At 40.5% G+C, this 24723-nt stretch overlaps 1 protein-coding gene across 4 annotated transcripts in view; it reads right to left on the bottom strand.

The window, feature by feature from the left end:
* Positions 1-24723, bottom strand: part of PSD (pleckstrin and Sec7 domain containing) — a 128021-nt gene that overhangs the window by 53221 nt on the left and 50077 nt on the right. For 3 of the 4 annotated variants that reach the window (XM_060769221.2, XM_067466947.1, XM_067466946.1), the window contains 5 exons: positions 8293-8493; positions 7673-7753; positions 4024-4136; positions 2858-2916; positions 240-329 (listed from right to left, as the gene is read on the bottom strand). In XM_060769221.2, the coding sequence (XP_060625204.2) occupies positions 240-329; positions 2858-2916; positions 4024-4136; positions 7673-7753; positions 8293-8493 (544 nt within the window). The remainder of the gene's footprint in view (positions 1-239; positions 330-2857; positions 2917-4023; positions 4137-7672; positions 7754-8292; positions 8494-24723) is intronic. The other variant, XM_060769222.2, reaches the window with a different exon arrangement.

Raw genomic sequence — 24723 nt, 5'->3', positions numbered from 1 at the left:
CTGAGAAGTACTCCTGAAATCCATTTTATTAGCTGCGAAGTGCAGGCCAGGGTCCTTTCTGTTTTGGATATCAGGGCCCTGGTTAGAGAAAGCCCAATTCAGCCTGGGACAATACTCTTACTTGCCGGAAAACCCCACCAAACATGCCAGTCCTTGGTGAAACATCCAAGTAAAAGTGATATGCCTCTCGATCCCAAGCATTGTACTATGTGTCCAAGAAGAGCTCTGAAATTATTTACCTTGAGAAGCTCCCGGGGGAAATCACTTCCTTCATTGAGTCCTTCCAGGTTTCCAATAAAATCTGAGCAGGACATTCGCTTCCCAATATTCTACAAGGAGGAATAAGGGAAAGAACAAGAGAAATATAGCCACGAGAGCTACACCATTGATCGTATCAAGATTATCAAGATAGAATACCTTGGTAGAAGATAAAGTAATGTGCTCTGGCTCCCATTAGTCCTTTCAATGAAAGATTTAGGGCCCTTCCAGACAGGCCCTATATCCCAGAGTCTGATTCCAGGTTTTCTTTTTATCCCACATTATCTGGCAGTGCGGACTCATATAATCCAGTTTAAAACAGAAAAGTTGGGATCAGATCCTGGGATGTAGGGCCCATCTGGAAGGGCTCTAGGCTGCATCTACACTGCCATATAATCAAGTGTCTGAATTCATATTATTTGCTTTGAATGAGATTATATGGGTCTACACTGCCAAATAATCCAGTTCAAAGCAGATAATCAGGTTTCTGAAACTGGACTCGATGACAGTATTGATGGGGCTTTATACAACTAGTTATGACAGCTTAGGGCAGGGTAGATCGCTACAGTCAGTACAGACACCAATTTCTGGCCTCACAGGAGGCTATGTGGCAGCATTTGTGTACGATTTTCAAGTCAGTTGCAGGGCCCTTCCACACAGCCCTATATTCCAGAATATCAAGGCAGAAAATCCAACAAAATCTGCCTTGAAATGGATTATATGAACCCACACTGCCATAAATTCTAGTTCAAAGCAGATAATGTGGGATTTTCTGCCTTGATATTCTGGGATATAGGGCTGTGTGGAAGGGCCCCCAGTTGCAAATTCTAGGTTCCTTGACTTTAGAAGTGGTGGGTCAAAACACAATCCACCATAATCCCGAAGGCCTCCAAAAGTGATGGTTGACCACTTGTAAGCAAAAAGAATTATCTTTTTAAAAGAAAAGAAAAAGAGATAGGGGTCTGGAGATGACTGGGAAAAGATTTAGTGCTGCAAAATGGTCTGCATCTAATACAATTCTCACTCTGACCTTAGAGAAGGGGTTACCAAACTAAGGACTGCAGGCAGAATGTGAAATCTAAGGTCATTTGCCTGACCCCCGCCTTAAACCTTAGATTTAGGGTCACTCAAAGTCTGAAACAACTTGAAGACACACAACAAAAACAATCCTGATTAACTTGATTCTCTCATCAGCCAAACACAGGCCTCACACTTCCCACTGAAATACTGGTAGGTTTGTGTTGGTTAAAATTGTTCTTCATTTTAAATATTGTATGGTTCTTTCATGTGTAAGATTTGTGCAGTGTGCATAGGATTTCATTTTTCAAATGATAGGCAAGCCCAATAGTCTGGAAGACCATGAACCAGCCCTCAGCTTAAAACGCTTGAGGATCTCTGCCTTAGGCCCCTTCTACACTGCTGAATAAAATCCCGCATTATCTGATTTGAATTGGAATATATGGCAGTGTGGTCTCAGATAACCCAGTTCAAAGCAGATATTATGGGATTTTCTGCCTTGATATTCTGGGTTATATGGCTGTGTGGAAGGGCCCTTACAGAAACTTCCTCTTACAGGAGCAGAGCACATTACTGAATACCAGATATAGGATATAATTATCCCCATGCCCTGCTTGTGAGCCTTTTAGAGGCTTCCCTCTGTGTGTATATATCTCTGTGTGTGTGCACCTTCAAGTCACCTGGAAATCTATGAAATTTTCTTCCAGTTGGTCATTATTGTAGACCGACAATGCATGCTGCACAAGGGATTGGTGCAGAAGAACATTGCTTTCAATATGTGCTATTACAACAGCACACTCAGTACATTTTGGGCACATTTTTCTTCCAGGCTGAGTTCCAAGGGAATCTGTTCTTTTGATCTGTGCCAGTGCCTTTTTCCAACTTTGTGCAGTGATACCTTCTTTCTCCTTGAAACAGTTTTTATTTTTAAAATTGCTATAAATCTTTATAATTGCAATATTCTTGTCTTCCAGCTCATGTTTTTCCCTTTGTCTTCCTTTATAGTGACGTGTTTTATCACATTTCCTTTTCAATCCCTCACTATGTATATCATTTATCCCTCCTCTTTTTATGCTCCCTTTTCTCTTTAATCTCTTCTAGTCATGTAATCTGTTACAAGGGCATAGGGAGGAGAAAGCGCAACATTTTACCATACTCCAGAATGCTTTATCTAGTTGAATCTGCCCTCTCTTTTTCTCTTCCAGCGCTGGTGCATAGGAGCAAATCCATCTTTCCCTTCCCAGATTCACAATCAGGACATATCTCAGTAAATATAATCATTCTACTTCCAAGCTAGGACAGCTATGAATGTTTCAAAATCCCCAACCACTGGCTACTCTTCTTCTGATTTGCCCCGGGAACATTTATTCTGTTTTCTTATTGGAAATAGAAAAAAAAACATATTTGGTACTCTGACGCACTGTAATTGCCCAGTTTGGGTGAAGTATAACACAATGTAATTCATTTAAGTGAGGACAAAGGATTCCTAGCCCAGGAAATTGAGGTTTTCATGCATTGCTGCTTTGATATATCTCCCTAATAAACTTTCAAGAGTAGTGAGTAGGAGGAGCGGTGCACTTACATGTCCATGAAGGTCAGTGTTTAACAGCATCAATGCACACGTCAGCGTGTGGGCTCCATCTGTAGAACAAGCATCCAAGAGAGATCATCAGCCCCAGCCCAACCAGCTTTTATTTTACTAAATGTTTCCATGACGTAGGCTACACCTGAGCTGAAGATGTCATCTTAATAGTCCCAAAAGTTGAATTTTCTAAGACAGGTAAAACCCCTACAGAACTTTGTCAACTCTTTTATAGACACTAAAATAAATCTTTCAGATGTGAGTTATGTAAAATGTTCTACACTGTATTATCAATCCAAGGGTTTTGGAAATGAAAGCAAAGTGAACAATTTTTGATATTTTCAGTTTCATGAATATGCTTTTCCAAACTTTTCAATATACATATTTTAAATTATTGAGGTTGCTGTGTTGTGGTTTTTAAATTTTACAAGTGTTGATTTCTTTTCTTTTAAACTATTTTTATTTTTATGCAAATGGAACTGCGGTGTAAGTTGTTCAATGAAACATATTATTTGCTGTGTAACATCCTCTCTCTCTCTCTCTCTTTCTCTCTCTGTGCATGCACACATGGGGGAGGGTGAGAAAGAAAGGATAAACTGCAAAAAGGGTATTAGTGGGTACCATTTAAACCAATGTTTTATATGTGTACCAAATGTTTGAATGCCTAGCCTATAAATTGTGTATCCTTGGAGCAATCTACAGTTCTGATAATAATATCCTGTAGTAACCTGTATTGTAGTTTTCAATTAAGTTCTTCTATCTGAAAATTGGATTTATTTTGGAAACAGCCTAAGTCTGCAGCTGACAGAAACGTTGTTCACTCCAGACTGCCTTTCCCAGTCAGATGTGCCATTAAGCCAAAAACAAATTCCTGATGTTGTTGGCAAAGCAGTCTGCCCTGTACTTTCTTTCCCACCAAAATCTAGCTTTCTGTCCTCCATTCCTCCTTTTGAGAAAGCAAAAGGTGCAGAGTCCTCAGCAATCAGTACTCAGTCCCAGTTCCAGCCTGGGACTGGAAAATAACCCAGTGATATTGCAATGCAGGACCCTCCAGGTGATCTGCAAGACTGGCCCAGCAGAGATCTCTGGTTGTTGAAAGCAGAAACAATTGATCTCCAGGCTTCCCAATTTCACCCAGCATTTTTTCTCCTTCCATGATATCTCACCCTCAGAAGAGATAGCTTTAGGATTGCACTCATAGTAACGCTGTGAGAAATGAGCTAAGACTCGCTCCCGCTCCTGGGTCTCACCCATAAGGGCCAGCTCTTTCAGAAAGGACCTGGGGGAAAAGGAGGACCAATAGTTACATGGAGTAATAATACCCACTGACTTATTGAAGTCTGTTACTGATGGGAACATAATGTTTCTTCTTGGGGCAGTATAAAATTTAGAAAACAGTTCCATCCTGTACACTGATATGAACCCATTGCTTCTCCTCATCACATAATGCTCATCACATAATGCTGTGAGACAACACAATGCTCCCGTTGGACCACCAGTAATCCAGTCTTGTCATTTTTGCATCTCTCCAAGCATCCATGCACCAGTAAGTGTAATCTCAGTCAACGGGTTAAAATGAGTCAAAAGGTGCTGTCCCACAGAACCCCATTCCTCACACAACTGAGAATACAACACACTACTATGCAAAGAGGGTAAATACTTTCTAGGAGCAAAAGGCAGGGTACCATCTTTATTTTCTGGAACATGCCCTCAAAACTCTCAAATCATATCACAAACCAGAATGTTTAATCAAAATTTGTTTCAGGATCAAGTGCTTTCCCCTCTTGAAGTTGTTGCCTTGTCTGTGGTGACAGAAAAATGTGAAAGAGTGCTGGTGCCTCCCCAGAAGCTGAGGAGGCTTAAGACTTCATGAAACTATGGTTCCCAGGATTCTACAGCATGGAGCCATGGTGGATAAAGGGGTGTCAAACTTTATCTTGGGGGTTGTTCTGCTGACCTATGCTCTGCTTATGAATCTCCTAGGAATGTCATGCAGGAGAATCCACTTTAGCCTGTGGGTGAAGAGGCTACAACATGCACTAAAAGGTAGTGTGATAATGTCCTAAAATAGTCTGGGTTCAATGCAGTGATTGTTAACTGGGATTACATTGCAATAGAGCAGTGGTTCTCAACCTGTGGGTCCTCAGGTGTTTTGGCCTACAACTCCCAGAAATCCCAGCCAGTTTACCAGCAGTTAAGATTTCTGAGAGTTGAAGGACAAAGCATCTGTGGACCCACAGGTTGAGAACCACTGTAACAGAGGAAGAAGAGATGTAAAACTACCCCTCTTCTCCAAAAACAATTTCCATCCTAGCTGATTGCTCTGAGATTTTTTGAATTACGAACTGATGCATGCATTTGCTTGTTTTTCTCTGACTGGTTCTTCACAGCCACAAAATATGGAGGGGAACCGGCATGCAAAATACCAGTTCCACTCTGCATTGTGGCCCAACAGGGAAATCCCAAACCACCTCGGTGATGGGAAGGCATCCACATTGCCCAACCATACTGAAATTGGTTGGATGCTGCTGAGCAGGAGCCCAAATGCCAGCCTGTGTCACTGCTATTGAAAAGGAAAGAAAAGGCACATACTGCATGGCCCCGCAGCTCCTCCTAAGCTCCTTTGCAAATTAGATGGCATGGAACCAGAAAGAGAATCTGCAGGCCATGCAGTAGATGCAATTTCCCTCCTTTCATATGACAAGAATTGTGTGAGGCAGAACCGGAAAGGACACTATCCCACATCCCTGTGTCACCTGGGCCCTGTTAGATTGGGATGCCTGTCTAAGCATCCAATACTGATTCCGCATAGGACTTTTCCCTTTGTTTTTTTAACCCAAGAGGCAGCTATATCAGCCGGCTTGCCTTGAGTTAAATCAGAACAGCCTGCAAGCACTTTAAAGATGCCTGCAGGTTTTTCCGACACCACACCGACATAAATGGTCAGTGTAGATGCACCTTTTATCCTTTCCTTCTCCCATCCCTTCTGCTTTCCATCTTTTAGACTGCAATCCAGAGAATAGAGAGTAATCTGCAAATTGCTTTGGAAGCTTTTTAAGCTCCTGATCAGGGGAAAGGTGTTTAAATATATAAACTTCATGTTGGAATACAGTTGTCAATAAACTGGTATAACAGGGAAAGCCTTCAAAAGCCGAGAAAAAAATTCAGCTATCAAAGACAAACTTAAAATTTGTATATCAGGGTAATCTAAGCAAAGAGTCATAGTAAACAATTATTTGATCCTGTATTTTTCAAATATTGAAAGATGTAGACGCCTGCTATTTGTCTTCCCTCTCCATTTAAAATTGCATTGTATGAGACGTGAGTGAATGCAGGTCCCCTGTCTTTTGCCCACCGGCCTTTGCAAAGATGAGAAAATATCTATTTTTCTGTCTCCAACCTCTCTCTCTTTCTATCCCCTCCTCTCTCCTATTTTCCCCCAAGTCCTACAGAAACTGCACAATCATTTCATGTATGCAAAAATTTGGAAGAAATTTTCCTTAATGCATGCATTTCTGTCCCCTAATGTATGCTCTTTTAAATATGATATTCTCTGGAGTACATTTTTGTATCCAGGTTCATCTAATGGTAGACATTTTGGATTGAAGAAAGGCACTGAAAAATTCAGGGGACTGTAAAGAAAATATCAGAAAATATTGTGCTGTGATTCCCTCTTTCCTTAGTAAATTTTCAGTAGTGAAGTGATGATGGGGAGCACTAGTTATTGTGAAAAGCAGAAGGGTTCAATTGGAAGACAGTCATTTTTTGACCCGCTCTAAAATTCTGGGAACAAGGCAGGGATGTTGCATAATAGATGTGAGTTCTAATGCGATGCAGGCCAATAGTTGGTTGATGAGTAGGTGAGGGTGAGTAGGTGTTAATCTTTTCCCTCATGCCCCATTCTACCAGACAGAAACCTCTCCTTGCTTGGGAGAAAGACAGGAACAATATAGGCAACTTGCTTTCTCTCTAGCAGAATGGATACTGGTATGGAGGCTGCTTGCGTTTGATTGCAAAATGAAATGTAGAGAAAAATGACAACCCCCCCCCCCCCCAATCTGCAGCATTGTTGATTTAACTTATCCCTCCACCCACTGCCTCCCAGTACTCCTTGTCTGCTGAAAAAGGGAGGCATGGTTTGTTTATGGCTGTCTTGGATCATGTGCGCGCGCACACACACGTATATCCTATATCTTGTACACTCATTTAATTTTGTTTTATGAACTGCAGATAATGAAGCAGGGGAATACATCTCTTGCAATCAATGGTGGGAATTATCCCCAAGGTGACTATGAAAATCTCAGCATCTGAATATCAATTTTAGGAAGAGATCAAATGATTTTGAAAAGCACTTTTTCTCAGAACATTTTAAGTACTTGACATATTATTAGAAAACCTAAGCATCTGCATCTCTTTTGACAGACGCATGTCTAGGGTGACCCCACTACAAAAAAGAACAATCTAAACCTGCTCTAAATCTAAGACCATCTTTCACAACTAGTGACCCACCCATTCCTGCTCCACGGCCTACATGGAGCCCATTGGCCCTGTATTGTTGCCCTCTAGGTGCTGGATCCACTCTGCCTAGTTTGTCAATTTGGGGTTGGCAGGGAAAACAGAAGGCTTATCCAGTGCTGATGAGCTGCCAGGGCTGCTTAGAAGTCTAATGAGAAAATTTAGAACTGCTGTATTTCCACGGATATAAATAAATGTTAATCCTGAAAGCAACTGTAGACAATCTTCTACTGAACTCATTTTAAACCCAGTTTTCTCCACTTTACCATTTCAAGTATTGCACATATCCTGAACACTCACCTCAGAGCTTGATCCAAACTCATTCCAGTGAATTCAAAGAACTTGAGATACTCTCCTGCGACCATCTTACTAAAATCATTACTAGAAAGAGAAGGAAAAATGATTTTAAAAACTTTTATCCTATGACAGAGGGATAATAACTAAGACAAGAGAAACACGAGGACTTCATGATCACCACAACAAGAAGCACAAAGACAAGATTTAAGATAGTATTTATACAAAGCCAGCAAAGATGCCTAGAAGACTTTGATTAATATTTGATTCCAGCAATCCTTATGTGCCTTAATTTCTAGTTAGCTGTATTCTCTAGTTGCTGGGTATACATTAAGAGTGAAGGCACACATGGTTAGTGCAAACATTTTTGTCAAGCTACGGAAAATGCAGCATAGATCATCCCCGGGCCATAAACTATGTGGGCCATGCAGAAAACACTGCCATGCCGAGTCTCTCATAAAGCCAAGCTAGCCAGAGGTTTACTTATTATTCTTGAGGGAAGGCGGTATCTTATCTGATGTCCTCCACAAGGCTTTCTCCTCAGGATATTTCTGCATGAATGTAGCTGGATTCCCTCAGGGGGTTAACAGAGCTCTGGGTGAACAGTCTTTTCTCCTAATACCCACACGTACTTCTTCCCCAGGTGCCGGGCTACATCTGCTTTTTTGAAACCATCCAGATTGTAGAGCCTCTTTGCCAGACGCTTAGCTGCCTCCAGATCAGCCTTGTGCCCATTGGAGAGCGTGTCTGTGCTGCCCAGGGCTAGTTGCTCGGTGCTGTCCATCTCAGAATCCGAGTCAGAGACCAAGTGACTTAGAGGATGCTCACTAAAACAAAAACAGAGACGCTGTCAAAATGAAAAGCAATTCTGCCTTTTTCACTGTTCAACATGAAAGTAGGATACTTCAACTGGAACAACAGCAGCAAAACTAACTAGCTCAGAAGAAAATCCCTGCTGAGTACTAGGTCCAAGTAAAAAGAAATGTATTATGAAAAACCCCACACCTGAAAATGTTGTCTCTAATGCTGCAAGTCCCCTTTTTGTATCTGTGCCAAATATCTCTTTTTAGCAGATACCTCTCTGATGTGGTTTATAAGAGAAAGGTATAAATAATAGAATATAGAATAAAACGAAGTAAAACAGGCAGAAAACGTTCCTTTAAAAAATCAAGGGGAGCAGTTTTTTTAAACCAAGCAATAGCACAATCCTGATTGAAATACATACTAGATATAGTGTTGGGAAAAGGCAAATGCCTCCTATGCCAACTGAAACAGTCTTCCGATGTTTATGCTCACATAACCCCTGTCTGCTACCTGATTTCAGAAACCACTCAGCAGAGAGATTTGCCATGACATATGCTGACTGTCACTGTGCTCTTTTCAGAGTCCAAAACAGAAGCAGCTAAGGGACAGAGCAAGGAAAGAACCCAATTATGCCAGATTCAATGTCATGGACACTACGCTAATAGCCACAGTGTTAGGCCAGATACAAAGGAATCCTATAGAGTTTCCAGCACCTATAGCCTAAGAGCAGCTTAGATTTAGCAGAACTTTAGGTTTAATGTCACTCAGCTGGCTCTAAGGGCCCTTCCACACAGCCCCATATCCCAGAATATCAAGGCAGAAAATCCCACAATATCTGCTTTGAACTGGGTTTTCGGAGTCTGCACTCAGATAATGTGCGATTTTCTGCCTTGATATTCTGAGATATAGAGCTATGTGGAAGGACCCTCAGCTGCCTTGATGAGTCTGGATTGTGTTCCAATAACTAGTTGCATTTTAAACTATTAATTTGTTAAGATTTTTCTCTTTACATGGCTTAATTCGCTAGATTTCACTGAGGCTGATCCTATACATTAAGAGGTGGCTGATGCCGACCCTCTATGTTAAAGAATTATAGCATGTTTGAATTCATTAGAGCAGAGGGCTTGTTTTCTGACATTTTTGTGAAGGATTGGGAATGGAATAATGCCTCATATGGTTCTGTTGCTAGGCGAGCTAACCGTTTGCTGCATCATACTTCTAGAGCAGGAACAGAGATAAAGAAAGTTCTGGAAACCCATCAGAAGTATAAGTGCAAAGCAACTGAAGAGCTGCGATTGGAAAACAAGTGTAGAATGTAATCAAAGGAAAAGGTAAAACTTGGTTTTGAACCAAGTATTTCCAAACTTGGTTTGGAAATAGGGAGGACATTGTATGTTTACTCATCAAGCAGCCACTGCTGACCTTTTAGGTCTGAAATTGAGAAATCAGACTCATCAACAATATGAATAATATAAAATATACGAATTTCATTGGAAAATATGGTAATATGACCACATGGTAATTTCTAATCATCCTAAAAGGTAACCTTTCTATGAAATTCCTTGAAAATTCCCTAGAACATGAACTCACTTTGCCCTTGCCTCACCCTCACCCAGAGAATATCACCATAATCCAATTTTCTTTATCTACCTGACATGATATGATCTAGGCTAACCCTGGGAATGTTGCCTCATCAATAGCACCTATCTGTGAATGCTCCATTATATGTAATTGCACCTTAAACAACTTTTGTACATTGGCCAGCATCTACTTTATCTAGCTGGCATTGGATCATCAGGACCCATCAACCAACCATCAAACCGTATTCCACCCAGAGGCACCCGATTTCTGGGAAGGACTCACAACAGACACACAACTTCAAATCCACGAATGACAGTTTATTAAATTTTCCACCTCACCTCTGACTGGCTCAGAAGTAAGAGCAGACTTGTGCCTCCTCCAGTGACACTGTGAATCGTAACTGGCTCCCTTCAGGATCAATGGGAAACCAGCACAGCAATTTTCTATTGTTCTGTACTGCTTCTTTTTTTCTTTCAAATGTACTATAAATAAACCCATGTGTTCACAGTTGGGGTATGTCAGTACTTTCTCCACTGACATCCTCTCTGGCCATTGAGAATAAACCTCAGGATTTGTCTTCTATCTGATTTGTGTCTGATTTGGCCTTCTGGAAAGCCAGACATGCTGGGCTCCTCAAACCTGCGATTTTAATGGAGCTGAAATCACATAACATCTTGTTACTTTATTTATTGATCTACATAACCTTTGGAAACTAGGGGGTATTGTGATTTTTCACTTCTGATTTGTTGTTATTACAACAACAACAAATGTAAAATATTTGTGTATTATTTGCAATAAACTACAATGAACCACTTTGCAATTGTTTAGGGTTCCTCACAGACTCGTTGCTAAACACTTGAATAATTATGAAAAATGTTTTTCTCAATTGTACCTGTCCCATTTTTTTCCTTGGCTTTTCTACCTCCTCATCTTCTGCTTTCCATCACATCCTGCTTCACTTAGGTCACTCACTTTGAATGGGTTGGTAAGACTGGAGCAAAGAGATGCATTTAGGAGAACATGCTTTCTCTTCAGAAGGAAATCTCATGGAATCCTTCTATAATTTTTTAATATGGTTATTATTGCTCACTCAGTGCAATTTGAAAGTTTTCATCATCATCTCCCATTTCTTTCTCTCCCACCCGCCACGGGTCTTTTGTTACATTTTATTAAATTCAGTGAGAATGTAATACCTAGTTCTAGTAAAGATGTTTTGGATCACTGTATGTGTATGGATATCCACAAATATCTGAAAGTCTTTGGTCCTTTGCTTGTGTGTGTTAAATTTTATTAAACTCAATGGGAGTTTAATCCCGCTTTCTAGTAAAGACATCTTGGATCAGGTTGCATTTCTAAACCCATCACTTAGAGATAAGTGAAATCCATTGTCAGAAACACTTGTGTTCAGTTAAGTGCCAGAGGGGAAACATGAATGCTTAATGCTTCTGCCCAACTGTTCATTAACAGTTTGATTTTATATGTTTCTATACAGAAGTCCAATTGAGTTCTGTGAGACTTACTCCTAGGTAAGAGGACAGACATTACAGCCATAATGGAGAATGAATTCCTCTGGACCGAAATTGAATTAGATTCAAAGAAACAAAGGGAATGTTGAGCTGGCATTTTTTTTCCTGGATTGGTTGACAAAACTAGCAGTTCCACTTCTACATTTTTAAAAAATCCTGTTAACTTTGAAGGAACTTTATATGGAGAACTTGAAATGAGGAGCGTTGTACTGATGTGACATCACATTGAGAGAACTGTTTTGCTTTCAAGACCAATATAGGTTTGGGTGAAAGCCAGTGGGGATGTTAATGGGGATAAGCTACAACAGGATACTGTGAAATGGAATTAGGAAATAGCTCCCACATGGATTCAGCACTAATTCAATCAAACTACTCCAGTTATTGTGTCAGTGGCAGTGAAATAGTCCTCCAATTTTATTTCTTTTAACATTATCAAATTAATTTTCAAACCTAACTTGTAAACACTTAATTTTCATTACACAGGCTATCAGTCATTTTGTCCATAAGTATGTATATGTGAAGCCCCCCAGTGGCACAGCAGGTTAAACTGCTGAACTTGCTGACCAAAAGGATGGTGGTTCAAATCCAGGGAGCAGGATGAGCTGCTGCTGTTAGGCTCAGCTTCTGCCAACCTAGCAGTTCGAAAACATGCAAATGTGAGTAGATCAATAGGTACCACTTCAGTGGGAAGGTAACGGAGCTCCATGCAGTCATGCTGGCCACATGACCTTGGAGGTGTCTATGGACAATGCCAGCTTTTTGGCTTAGAAATGGAGATGAGCACCACCCCCCAGTCGGACACGACTAGACTTAATGTCAAGGGGAAACATTTACCTTTACTATGTATATGTGAAGAAAGCAGGAAAATAAATAACATTTAGTTGAACTGCAATATTTGAAAACGTAACGCATACAGTTATTATAGGGAGGTTTTTAATCATCTAGAACACTCTCAATTCAGATGTCAGAAAAATTCAATAACAAACTCCAGTAGCAGTTGTGCATTGCTCATTCTTAGCCACCTACACAGACTCAGAAATCAATTAAGATTATTTACTTGCATTAATTCTCTTTAGAAATTTTTGTTGGAAATGAACCACAGGAAGTAAAAACAATTTAACAGGGAATATGTTTATCTAGCAGCCTCCATCTCTGCTAATGGCTGTAAAAATAGCATTGTGGAGTGAAGTGAATGGTTTGATATATGTTCTGAATATCTTTGTAAAATTTCACAAGCTTGGATTTCTAAAAGTCTTATTTTGAAAGAATATGCAAACTGATCAAACAAGCAGTCATTGGAATTGCTTTTGGAAAATCGAGTAAAGATGCAGCTGACATTGTGGCTTTTTCTCTATTGGCAATTGCAAAATACTGACCGAAACCAACTAAATAAAATGTGTTGTTTGTAATATGGTCAATAATCTATATAACCAACAAGATGTAATGGTATTAGTGTTAAATAAAGGGCACATCTACACTAGCCAATAGGTTGGTTTGGAACTGGTTTGGGAGAAACTGGTTTTGTTGTGCAGATGATTAGATTGTCATGGCTGGAATAGGTTAGAGGCCAGGAAGGTGATTACATTAACCACAGAAGGGGGCTTCAAGCTGGTTCCAGAATCCACAGATTCCCTCTTTCTCCCAATTTCCCAGCAAAATGCGCATCAGCACTCTGGAGGAATAAGAGGTGGGGGGGGGGGGGATGAGGAAAGTGACAGCACGTGGAGGTAATCTGCTGAGGTGAATGATCCCAAAAAGTCAATTAGCCTCCTGCTGCCCAGCGTTTTGGCAGCCCCCCCCCTTCCATTCTGAATACATGCTCCAGTATGGGCAGGTGCATATTAAGTGCTATGCATTCTGCAGAGTTGATTTCTCTGCATGATGTGATTTAGATTTAGAGTTAACTGAAGCGCACTCAGGGGCTTAACTTGAACTCTCTTGCAACTTTTTCTAAGTACTTCAAACTTTTTAATTCACACTGCAGCACTCTTTGTCAGCATGCATTTTGTAGCCGCCACAGTTTGAAGTCATCTTTATGCTTCATTAAATGGTCTGTGTAGATGTGCCCGAAGACACTAGGAGACAAGGCTTTGACTCCCTCCTTGGCCACAGAAGCTAACCGGGTTTACTCTGGGTAGATAGCCTCTCTTAATCTCAGAGAAATGCAAGGGCAAAACCACTCTGAAAAAATTCTGCCAGGAAAACCCTGTGACTGAGTTGCCATATGTCAGAAATTACTTGAAGGCACACAAGCAATCAATCTATGCTATTTCATTCCTAACAAACATAGTCAGTTGACTCCCATTATTTTTTCTCCTATATCTATTTTAGTTTAGATAATTTATTCTGATCTGAAATAATAGCATCATACATTTTGTTTCCAAAGAAATTGTTAACATTACATTATATTTTACTTCTGGATTATATACTTCATTAATTATGTAGACCATGGAAATAGGTTGCACTATCTTTATTACAGGCCCTGACACAACTGCTGATGAGGTTGGTTTAAAGGCAAATATCCTTTGAGCCCGAGGGTATTGTCTGGACAACAGAGATACGATTGTCTCTGGTTCAAGTACACACCATAGCCACTGCCTCTAAAATATGCCCCTTTAAAATAGTGGTCTTACTGTCCTTATTGCAAAGTTGTATAAATAATGATATCTTGTCCAACAGAAGAAAACTATCATGGGACTAGTGGAATGATAAAATGTGTTCTTCTATGTCTGCAAATTACTATGAACATTGTTCTGTACTTTACTGTGATTATTAACAGTGGAGAGATTCTGGTTTCAGGGCAAAAGACATGTGAGACTCAGGAGGAGTCTGGGATTTACAATCTCTAAATCAATGAAACCAAAAGATTACATATGATATCAGGAAATAAACTGCTTATCCTAGAAAATTGGTTTCCTCTCAAATCTGTCACACCTAGCTTTCAATTTGGTGAGGACTTCCGTCTATTTAAAATGTAAATATTCCTCCTTTGTATACTGCTGTGTGGCCCTTTCCCAGCTTCAGTAGCTCTGAAGATCCAGAAAGTCACATCAGCACGCCTTCACTGTCCATAAACATTCATAGAATCAGAGTTGGAAGAGACCTCGTAGGCCATCCAGTCCAACCACCTGCCAAGAAGCAGGAAAATTACATTCAAAGCACCCTTGACAGATGGCCATCCAGCCTCTGTTTAAAACCCTCAAAGGAAGGCGCCTCTACCACACTCTGGGGCAGAGAGTTCCACTGCTGACCAGCTTTCACAGTTCTTCCTCATGTTCAGGTGGAATCTCCTTTCCTGTAGTTTGAAGCCATTGCTCTGTGCCCTAGTCTCCAGGGCAGCAGAAAAAAAAGGTTGCTCCCTCCTCCCGATGACTTCTCCTTAAATATTTATACATGGCCATCATGTCTCCTCTTGGCCAGCTCTTTAAGCTGCTCCTCATAGGGCTTGTTCTCCAGACCCTTGAATATCTTAGTCACCCTCCTCTGGACACATTCCAGCTTGTCAATATCTCTCTTTAATTGCAATGCTCAGAATTGGACACAATATTCCCGGTGTGGTCTGACCAAGGCAGAATAGAGGGTTAGCATGACCTCCCTGGATCTAGACACTATACTCCTATTGATGCAGGCCATAAATCCCATTGACTTTTTTAGCTGCTTCATCACATTGTTGGCTCATGTTTAACTTGTCCAAGAGGACTCCTAGATCATTTTCACACTGGGACAATATGGATTAATATCTCAGTGCTTAATGGAATAAGACCTTGGCAGCATGAAAAGGGATGTGGAGAGCTTATTATTTGTGACTTTTACACCAAGAGTAATCTAAAACTTATTGGTTGGACACCAGGAATACTGGGAAGCACAGTGAAGAAACTATTCTTATTTTCTTCTTCTCCTACTATTTTCCTCCTCATATTACTGGTAGACAGTTGATATCCCACAGTACTTATGGGGCAAAGAAGAATAAGAACTTGAAGAGAAGAGAAGAGAAGGCTTCTTTTGTACTTTGTAATCTTTGGACACATGAAATCAGAGTTATTATTTATAGTAACTAAAGAGATTTTCAAAGGCTTCTGGCATGAGGAAAACAGTAGTGCAATTAGCCATCTGAAAACAAAAGAGAATGGAGTGTTTCATTAAAAAAATCCAATATGTTATCTTAACCCATAAAGGTTCTTGGTAGTGCCCAGCAATAAACTAAAACAAATATTCCCTCCATGGGTCTCACAGCCAGAATCTCAATTATGCTTCATATGTGACATTTTTATTATTGAGGTACAGGTAAAGCTACACAGAAAATATTAGATGTGAAAATCGTGCAAAGGGCATTTTTTGCCATGCAGCTCAGAGTGTTTCCCAGACATCTAATCTATATCTGGCAGTTTCTATACATGTGTTGCCAGGAGATTTGTTTCTTTTCAATCCAATCCATATTCGTGGGATATGAAGTGGTGGATGTTTTTTTGCTGTGTTTTGTGAAGTGCCCCTCCATGATCCTTCTGTGCATTTCTGGTTTAAAGACAGTTTGGGTCCCTGGGTTGTTGATTGGTTCATCTCTGCCTCTGGGATGTTGTTTGGTTCATCTCTGCCTTTCGGGCTATATGGCCATGTTCTAGAAGCATTCTTTCCTGACTTTTCACCTGCATCTGTGGCAAACATCCTTAGAGTATAGTGCTTAGATCCAGGGAAGTCATGCTCCTCCTCTATTCTGCCTCGGTCAGACCACACCTGGAATACTGTCTCCAGTTCTGGGCACCACAACTTAAGGGAGATGTTGACAAGCTGGAGAGCGACTAAAATGATCAAGGGTCTGGAGAACAAGCCCTATAAGGAACGGCTCAAAGAGCTGGTCATGTTTAGCCTGCAGAAGAGGTCACAACCTCTGAGGATGCTTGCGATAGATGTAGGCAAAACGTCAGGAGAGAATGCTTCTAGAAAAACCTACAACAACCCAGTGATTCCAGTCATGAAAGCCTTCGAAAATAGTTTGGGTCCCATTGAAAGAAGTGGTTTAAAAAGGGTACTTGTCTTCTCTAGAGTAAGGAGCTTGAGAGGCAGCGGACCCTATAGACGTGGTGTCTTAAGAACGATGCCCTATGCCTCCTCGAAGTGGATGGTTGAGCTAGAAGTGAGAGGAGATGATCCTGTGTGATGGGATAAGTAAATTCTCCATCTTCTTTAAAGGCGGTACTCCATAAAATGCCACTCAAAGAAGACGATTCCCCCCGCTTTCCCACTCTCCTTGTGGGATGAAGTTCTCATTAAGATGGGGAGGGGCTGCTGCATTCTCCCAACTTCATTTCAGAGAAAAGACGCTGACTGATTTAGACCTCTTCACTTTTGCATTGTACTCTCCAACAATGCTACGTATATAGAGATGCGAGTGTCATTGTAAGCAAAAGGCTTATTTTGCGATTTCCATCTGACAGCTCTCCATGCTCCCTTTCTTCCTACCCCCGTTTCCCGAGCATCTCTCTCCCACTCCTCCATCGGTTGCTCTCATTCAGTTGCCATTTCCCAACGGGGCTTAGAAATCTGCTGCCAGACCCTTCTTGTTGCTAGGCGCCCCGTCCTTCCTTCTCCTCGTTGCCATAGCACCCACTGTTAAGGTAGGCAAAAACAGGAGAGAGCAGCAGGCACACACCACTTCTGGTTAATAACCCATGTTTATTAATTAACTGGCGAGATGCCCATCAATATGACGAATTGTGCTTGTTTTCTCTCGCAGCAGAACGTAATCAGAGTCCCTGAGAACCGTGTGAGAAAGTACAGCAGCTGCAATTAGAGACACAATTGAGGTAAGAATAAAGACTTGCCCTCCTCTTACACTACAGTGCACCCAAAGTCAAGAGTTGGAGGAGGTTATTTGCTCCACATCAAGAATCTTCCAGACTGCGGCTTAATTTACTTTGCTTCACATAAGTCATGGAGAACCAATGATGTGTGTGGGGGAAAAAATGAATGGGCTGCATCAGGGTCAAAGCAAAGGCAAAGCCAATCTCTGCCTCTCGCCCCAGCAGTCTCTGGAAAGAGCAATTTATGTCCTACTGTAGGCGGGGTTTTTTTTTTTGTGAGTCAGGAATGACTTGAGAAACTTCAAGTCACTTCTGGTGTGAGAGAATTGGCTGTCTGCAAACGTTGCCCAGAGGATGCCCAGATGTTTTACCATCCTGTAGGAGGCTTCTCTCATGTCCTCACAAGAGAAGCTGGAGCTGACAGATGGGAGCTCACCCCACTTCCCGGATTCGAACCACCGACCTTTCGGTCAGCAGTCCTGCCAGCACAAGGGTTTAACCCATTGCACCACCGGGGGCTCCTTACTGTAGGAGTGAAGAACTACAATTCATTTGCGGCAGAAAATAAATAACAAGGATGACTCTAGAGGACACGAGGACAGTGCCATAACTAGTAATGAACAATAAACCATGTGGGTGAATGGTTGGGGAAGGAAATTCCCTCTGCCCCTATGGCTAGCTTGCTTTTCACAATCCCAAGCCTTTATTTGTTACCTCTTCCCCCTCATGTTCGAGGGTTGAATGAAAAGTAATGCCTCCACCTTCGTAACTCCTCAACAGATATCACTACTGGTATGTGGCAGTTACTGGCTTGTTCAGTAGACCCTCCTCTACAGTTCCATTTTGGCAAGAAGCCTTAGCATTGAACCTTTGTGTTGTTAAAGTGTGAAATACAGAACCCTGTGCAGATGGTCAGTCAATGCGACTTAAGCAACGTTCAGTCATTGAATTCTTGACAGCAGAAGGTGTCACCCCAAATGAGATTAATCAGAGAATGCAAGGTGTTTATGGTGATTGTGTTGATGTGAGTACTGTGCGTCGTTGGACGACTAAATTTAAAGATGTTGAGGTGGGAACATCTGATTTGCGTGACAAACAAATGTTGGATGTCCTGTGACAACAACCACCGAGTTTTGCAAGCAAAAGATTGACAAATTGATTCAGGACGATCGTCGTATCACTCAGAGAGAAATTTCAAGCACAATCGACATTTCACAAGAATGTGTGGGTCACACTATTGTTTTGCTTGACTATCGGAAGATCTGTGCACAATGGGTACCCAGGATGCTGCCACTTGAAATGAAAGTGAACAGACTTGAAACTTCAGAGACTGGATCTTGCCACCGTACGACATACTCCATACAGTCCAGATTTAGCACAGTCTGACTTCAATCTGTTCCCGATAATGAAATAAGATCTGCAGAGACATCATTATGCTTCTGATGAAGACGTTGAGAGAACTGTGAGATGCTGGTTGTGGAAACAGAGTGTCGACTTCTTCTGTGACGGCTTCAGAAAACTTGTTCATTGTTGGCAGAAATGTATCCAATTTTCTGGTGATTATGTGGAAAAGTGAATAGTGGGAGTTAAAGAGCACATTCTAAGGATTATTTTTGCATTTGATTTATTAAAATATTCCCAAGTAACGAAGGTGGAGGCATTACTTTTCATTCAATCCTCGTATAAGTGAAGGGCAGGTTTTAACGCCAACATTATGGATTTTGATTTCACCCATGGATAAGTTGAGGGTCATTCTGTGCAGATGGGTAAGTGCCAATGCAGCTGCAGGAAGCTCGCCACCTCATCCAAACATTCAAAATGGCCAGAATTGGAAACTTGGTGGAGAGAATACAGGGGATCAGTGCTTCTTTTAGGATGGACTGAGGGCACTTCTACACTGACACTATAATGCTGTTTGGAACTGATTCAAAAGAGATCTGTTTTGCTGTGAATTCATCAGACTGCCATGTCTGAAACTGGTTTTGGGCCAGCAAAATGGAACCTGGCTTTGAAACACTTTGAAGTGTCTCCCCCCAGCAGTGGAGGTAATCAATTACCCCTCCTTGGGATGTTTTTCAGAAGCACCCATTCTGGATTCTTTACTACACTTCAGCAGAGGTGTGTGTCTATAATGCTCTCTGCATTTTGAGGAGCCAATTTCACCCTGGATCTGGGATACACTGGCATTTGCTGCAGAATTATTATTTTTTTGCTGAACTTGCACATTCTTGAGACTTTTAAAACGTGCTGTTTCCTGTTTAATATGTGCTGCAGTGTGCATTGGCAGCATGCATTTTATTTCCACTGTGGCCTTGAGCTGGCTTCAGTATGCATTATATGGTCAGCATAGAGGCGCTCAAAACTCTTGCCTTGCTATTCTACTCAGAGAAGGGAATATCATATATACTCGAGTATAAGCAGACCTGAATACAAGCCAAGACACCCAATTTTACCACATAAAACTGGGAAAACCTATTGATTTTAATATAAGCCAAAGGTGGGAAATGCAGCAGCTACTGGTAAAAATAGATACCAATAAAATTACATTGAGGCATCAATAGGTTAAATGTTTTTTTAGTATTTATATAAAACTGTAATTTGGGACAAGACTGGCCAACTCTGATTAAACCATTATTCTAACCTTTTTAAATGTAAATGTGTTTAGGTTTCCTTTCAATAATAAAAAAAATAAAGTAATAAATGTAATAAAAATAATAATAGAGCAAAGTAATGGAAATGTAATAATGACAGTAATAATAGAGTAAAATAACAAATGTAATAATAATAATAATAGAGTAAAATAATAAATGCAATAATAACAATAATAAATAGAGTAAAATAATAAATTTAATAATAACAATAAATAGAGTAAAATAATAATAATAACAACAACAACAACAGAGTGAAATAATAAATTACCTTTTTAAAGGCTTTTTCAGCCTAAAAAAAGAGCTGAAAAACTGGGCTTATACTCAAATATACATGGTATATTTTTTAATGAGACTTAAGGTACATTTGTCACATTGACTTGGGATAAGTCAACCCAGGTTTTTTGGGTTGATATTTTCACAAAAATAAATCTGAATGTATCTATGAGTAGATTGGAGAAGACATTTATGCCCCAAGAAAGCTGTTGATGTATCAGACACAGCTTTCTTTAGATGAGTGGTTTTAAAGGAAAAAATGTTCACATATATATATTCTCCTTTTTTGCTAAATGTAAAGGAAAAACAGGTTGAACATCCCTTCTAAATCCAAAGTATTCCAAAATCCAAAATTGTCCACATGGATGGCTGAGATACTGACACCTTTACTTTCTGATGGTTCAAGGTAAATAAATGTCATTTCATGCACACTGTTAGAAAAATATTGTATACATTACTTTGAAACAATTTGTATAAGGTTCATATGAAGCATAAATAAACGTTGCATGTATATTAGGTTCCATCTTCAAGATATCTCGTTGTGTACGTTTGTGCAAATATAGGTATTCCAAAATCCCAAATATTTCTGGTCCCAAGCATTTCAGACAAGGAATACTCAACCCATATATGCTAGTCACTTTAAATTATTGCAAATATTGCAGTAAATACATAACCTTTAAAATGTTTGATTATATTAGTGAAAACAAGTACACTTGTGCAGATAATATTATTTAGGGCACTAGAAATTTTTCTAGAAAATTTCAGTTCTACTTTTTTTAGGAAGCTCTAATCACTGGTTAAGACCTTCCACAACCACCACCCCAAAAGTACTAAAATGGATAAGTACTGGAATGAATAGACAAAAATCATCCCAAACAACCTGGATCAAATATCCATGGCTCAAGGTAAGTATTGTACCATAACTCTTTTGTAAAAAGGAACCATTCCCTTTTTTGGTAGACTGGTGAGAAACAAAAGTTTATCCTCAGATCATTTCAAAATTCAAGCCTGCCCTAGACTTATACGTGACAATTGAAACATGAGTAATCCCAATTTATTTGTGGGGCTTGTGAAATTGAGAAAGGTCCAATGAAACTTCAAGCGTTCAAGTTCTGTTTACATGTAGTTTTAAAGACTAACTAAAGGAAGACTTTTACATACTGGTATCCATGCCTTCCTAAAGGAACAAACATCCTATTCATTTCCACAACGTTTCATAAGAATCAAATCATAACCTCATTTGTTCAGAGTTCTCACCCATTTATTACTGAGGAAATAAGGTTAGAGTTCTTTGTAGTTTGAAATCTCCTGCCAATGTTATAGAAAAACTAGAATATCTCCCAGGGAACAGTTAAAAATGAATGCAGAACTATCATGCACATCAATCCAAACCTTCAGCTAATCATCTTCAAAGCAGGCAATGCTATCAGCGCTGCTATTTTCATGCAACATGCTGTTCTGCTTTTGATGCTAGACTTCTCTTAGTTGAATATGCAGTTTACTGGCAATGATCAAAGTTGAAATGTTAGGTCTCAAAATTATTCAATAATATTGAATTAATTCACTTTCATAAATGGTTAAACCACTGAGCTGCTCAGTTCGAATCCAGGGAGCACGGTGAGCTCCTGCTAGGCCCAGCTTCTGCCAACCTAGCAGTTCAAAAACATGCAAATGTGAGTAGACCAATAAGTACCGCTTCTGTGGAAGGTAATGGCACTCCATGCAGTCATACTGGCCACATGACCTTGGAGGTGTCTACGGACTACGCCAGCTCTTCAGCTTAGAAATTGAGATGACCACCACCTCTCAGAATCGGACACAACTAGACTCAATGTCAGGGGAAACCTTTACCTTTACTTTTTGATTAGTTATTATTTATGGTTGGTTGGGATGTTAAGAGTCAGACCATATCACTGGATTTATATAGAATAGCATGGAGATTGTCACTGTTGACCTTAGGGAGGATCATGTTTTATAACTGGTTCAATCAAAAGGGAAGAAGGAGTTGCTAAAAATAGACTGTGAGCTTGTCTACACCAGCAAAACAAAACTGCTGTAATTCAAGTGACACATTCCTCAATTTGTCTTTTAGCAACACACCTACTTTAATTTGCTTAATTAAATTAAATTAAATTAAATAAGTTAAATTAATTAATTAAGTTTAATTAATTTACATTAATTTAAGAGTAACACTGACATTCTATCACATCCCAAATTTGAAAGTGCACCATTTTATTTTGCCTTCTTCTCTGAAGTAATTTGTCTACTGCTAGCCAAACAGCTTCCTGATAAGAGTCCTGCTAGGCAAGTCTTTTGCTTGGACACTGGAATAAGGTGCTCAGACTTGAAATCAACAGCGAGGAGGTAGCCATTATGACACTAGGCTTCTTATACTGAGCATGTGATTTTCAAAGCAGAATTCTGCTGGAAAGCAGTTTGACAGGGACCTCCTTCCCCACCCTCTGACTCTTCCTTTCTGCTTGGATTAAGCAGTTCTGCTTGGAGAAACTGATTTGCCATTGCCTTCCTTCCTTCCTTTGCTTCTTACTGCAAAAATAAAGGGATCTTTAATGTCAGAAAGCATTAAAGTGAGTAGCAGTGGACATGTAAAAGCAAAAAGACAGTTCTTGCCACCAAGCAACCCTTCTCTTCCAAAGTCACCATGATCTAGATTGTATACTTGGAGCAAAACAAAGTACGAGACTGGATTTTGCTGGAAACTGCAGCACAAAAAGTGAATTTTGGGATGTTGTGTTAAAGGAAGCTAACGGTGCTCATGCTGGCAATATGACCTTGGAGGTGTCTATGGACAATGCTGAATCTTAGACTTAGAAATGGAGATGAGCACCAACCCCCAGAGTTGGACACAACTGGACTTAATCTCAGGGGAAAACCTTAACTTTACCTATGTTACCTATGTTAAAATTAGAAGAAGCACTTTCATTGTACATTGTGAGTCAGGATCATGGAGCTATAAACTGAGATTTTTTTGTTTCTGCCTATTGGGAAGGGCTGAGGAGAAAGAGATAATAAGCCAAACAAGAAGGAAATGGGAGGTGAAGAAAACTTTTCACGTATTTATCCTTGTGTATCAAATTGGGTGAGCCACAATTAGAAAGACATTTCTTGTGGTTCATCTCAAATTACACATAGAAGATTCAATATTATACCGTAATATATGATAAAGAACAATCCAGCACATGTTTTGTAGAAAAGAAGGTACTGAAAAGGATTATAATGCACACACCTTCCCCAGAAAGACTCTTAACACTTTTCTTCCGTAGAGGCTCCAAATGGATTACCCGTGTTGTGCAGGCTTAAAAATCTCGACATTTTGTAACAGTCCCAAAATATTATGTAATATACTGTAACAGGCCATAATATATATAATCAATATTTATTTATTTATTTATTTAGTACACTTGTATACCGCTAATATCTCAGCCTAAAACGGCGACTCATTGCGGTTTACAACATTTAAAAACAACAATAATTCCGATTAAAAATATAAAACACATACATATACAATACACAGTATTGGGCCACCAATACAGACCAATGCATCTCTTAATTAAAATCATAATCCAATTTCGTTGTCTATGATTGCCAGTCCTTGATCAAAAACTTCATCGCATCGGATTAGCCGAATGCTTGCTCAAACATCCATGTTTTCAGTTTTCTCCGAAATGCCATCAGCGAGGTGGCTGATCTTATCTCTATAGGGAGGGCATTCCAAAGCCGCGGGGCCACCACAGAAAAGGCCCTGTCTCTCGTTCCCGCGAGCCGCACCTGTGAAGCAGGCGGGATGGAGAGAAGGGCCTCTCCCGAAGATCTTAGGGTCCTGGTGGGCTGATAGGCCGAGATACGTTCGGATAGATATGTAGGGCCAGAACCGTTTAGGGCTTTAAAGGCCAAAGCCAGCACTTTGAACTGGGCCTGGTAGCTAATCGGTAGCCAGTGGAGCTGGTACAGCAGAGGAGTTGTATGCTCCCTGCGCCCTGCTCCTGTTAATACCATGGCTGCCACCCGTTGGACTAGTTGGAGCTTCCGGGCCGTCTTCAAAGGCAACCCCACGTAGAGAGCGTTGCAGTAGTCAAGGCGGGATGTAACCAGAGCGTGGACTACCGTGGCCAAGTCAGACTTCCCAAGGTACGGTCGCAGTTGGCGCACGAGTCTTAACTGTGCGAATGCTCCCCTGGTCACCGCCGAAACCTGGGGATCCAGGCTCAGCGATGAGTCCAGGATCACACCCAAACTGCGAACCTGTGTCTTCAGGGGGAGTGCGACCCCGTCTAACACAGGCTGTAACCCTATACCCTGTTCGGCCCTGCGACTGACCAGGAGTACCTCTGTCTTATCTGGATTCAATTTCAATTTGTTCGCCCCCATCCAGACCGTCACAGTGGCCAAGCACCGGTTCAGGA

This window comes from Anolis sagrei, chromosome 3 (genome assembly GCF_037176765.1).
Source record: "Anolis sagrei isolate rAnoSag1 chromosome 3, rAnoSag1.mat, whole genome shotgun sequence".
NCBI lineage: Eukaryota > Metazoa > Chordata > Lepidosauria > Squamata > Dactyloidae > Anolis > Anolis sagrei.
Note: the sequence above shows the minus strand (reverse complement) of the source record. Positions and strands in the feature narration are given on the sequence as shown.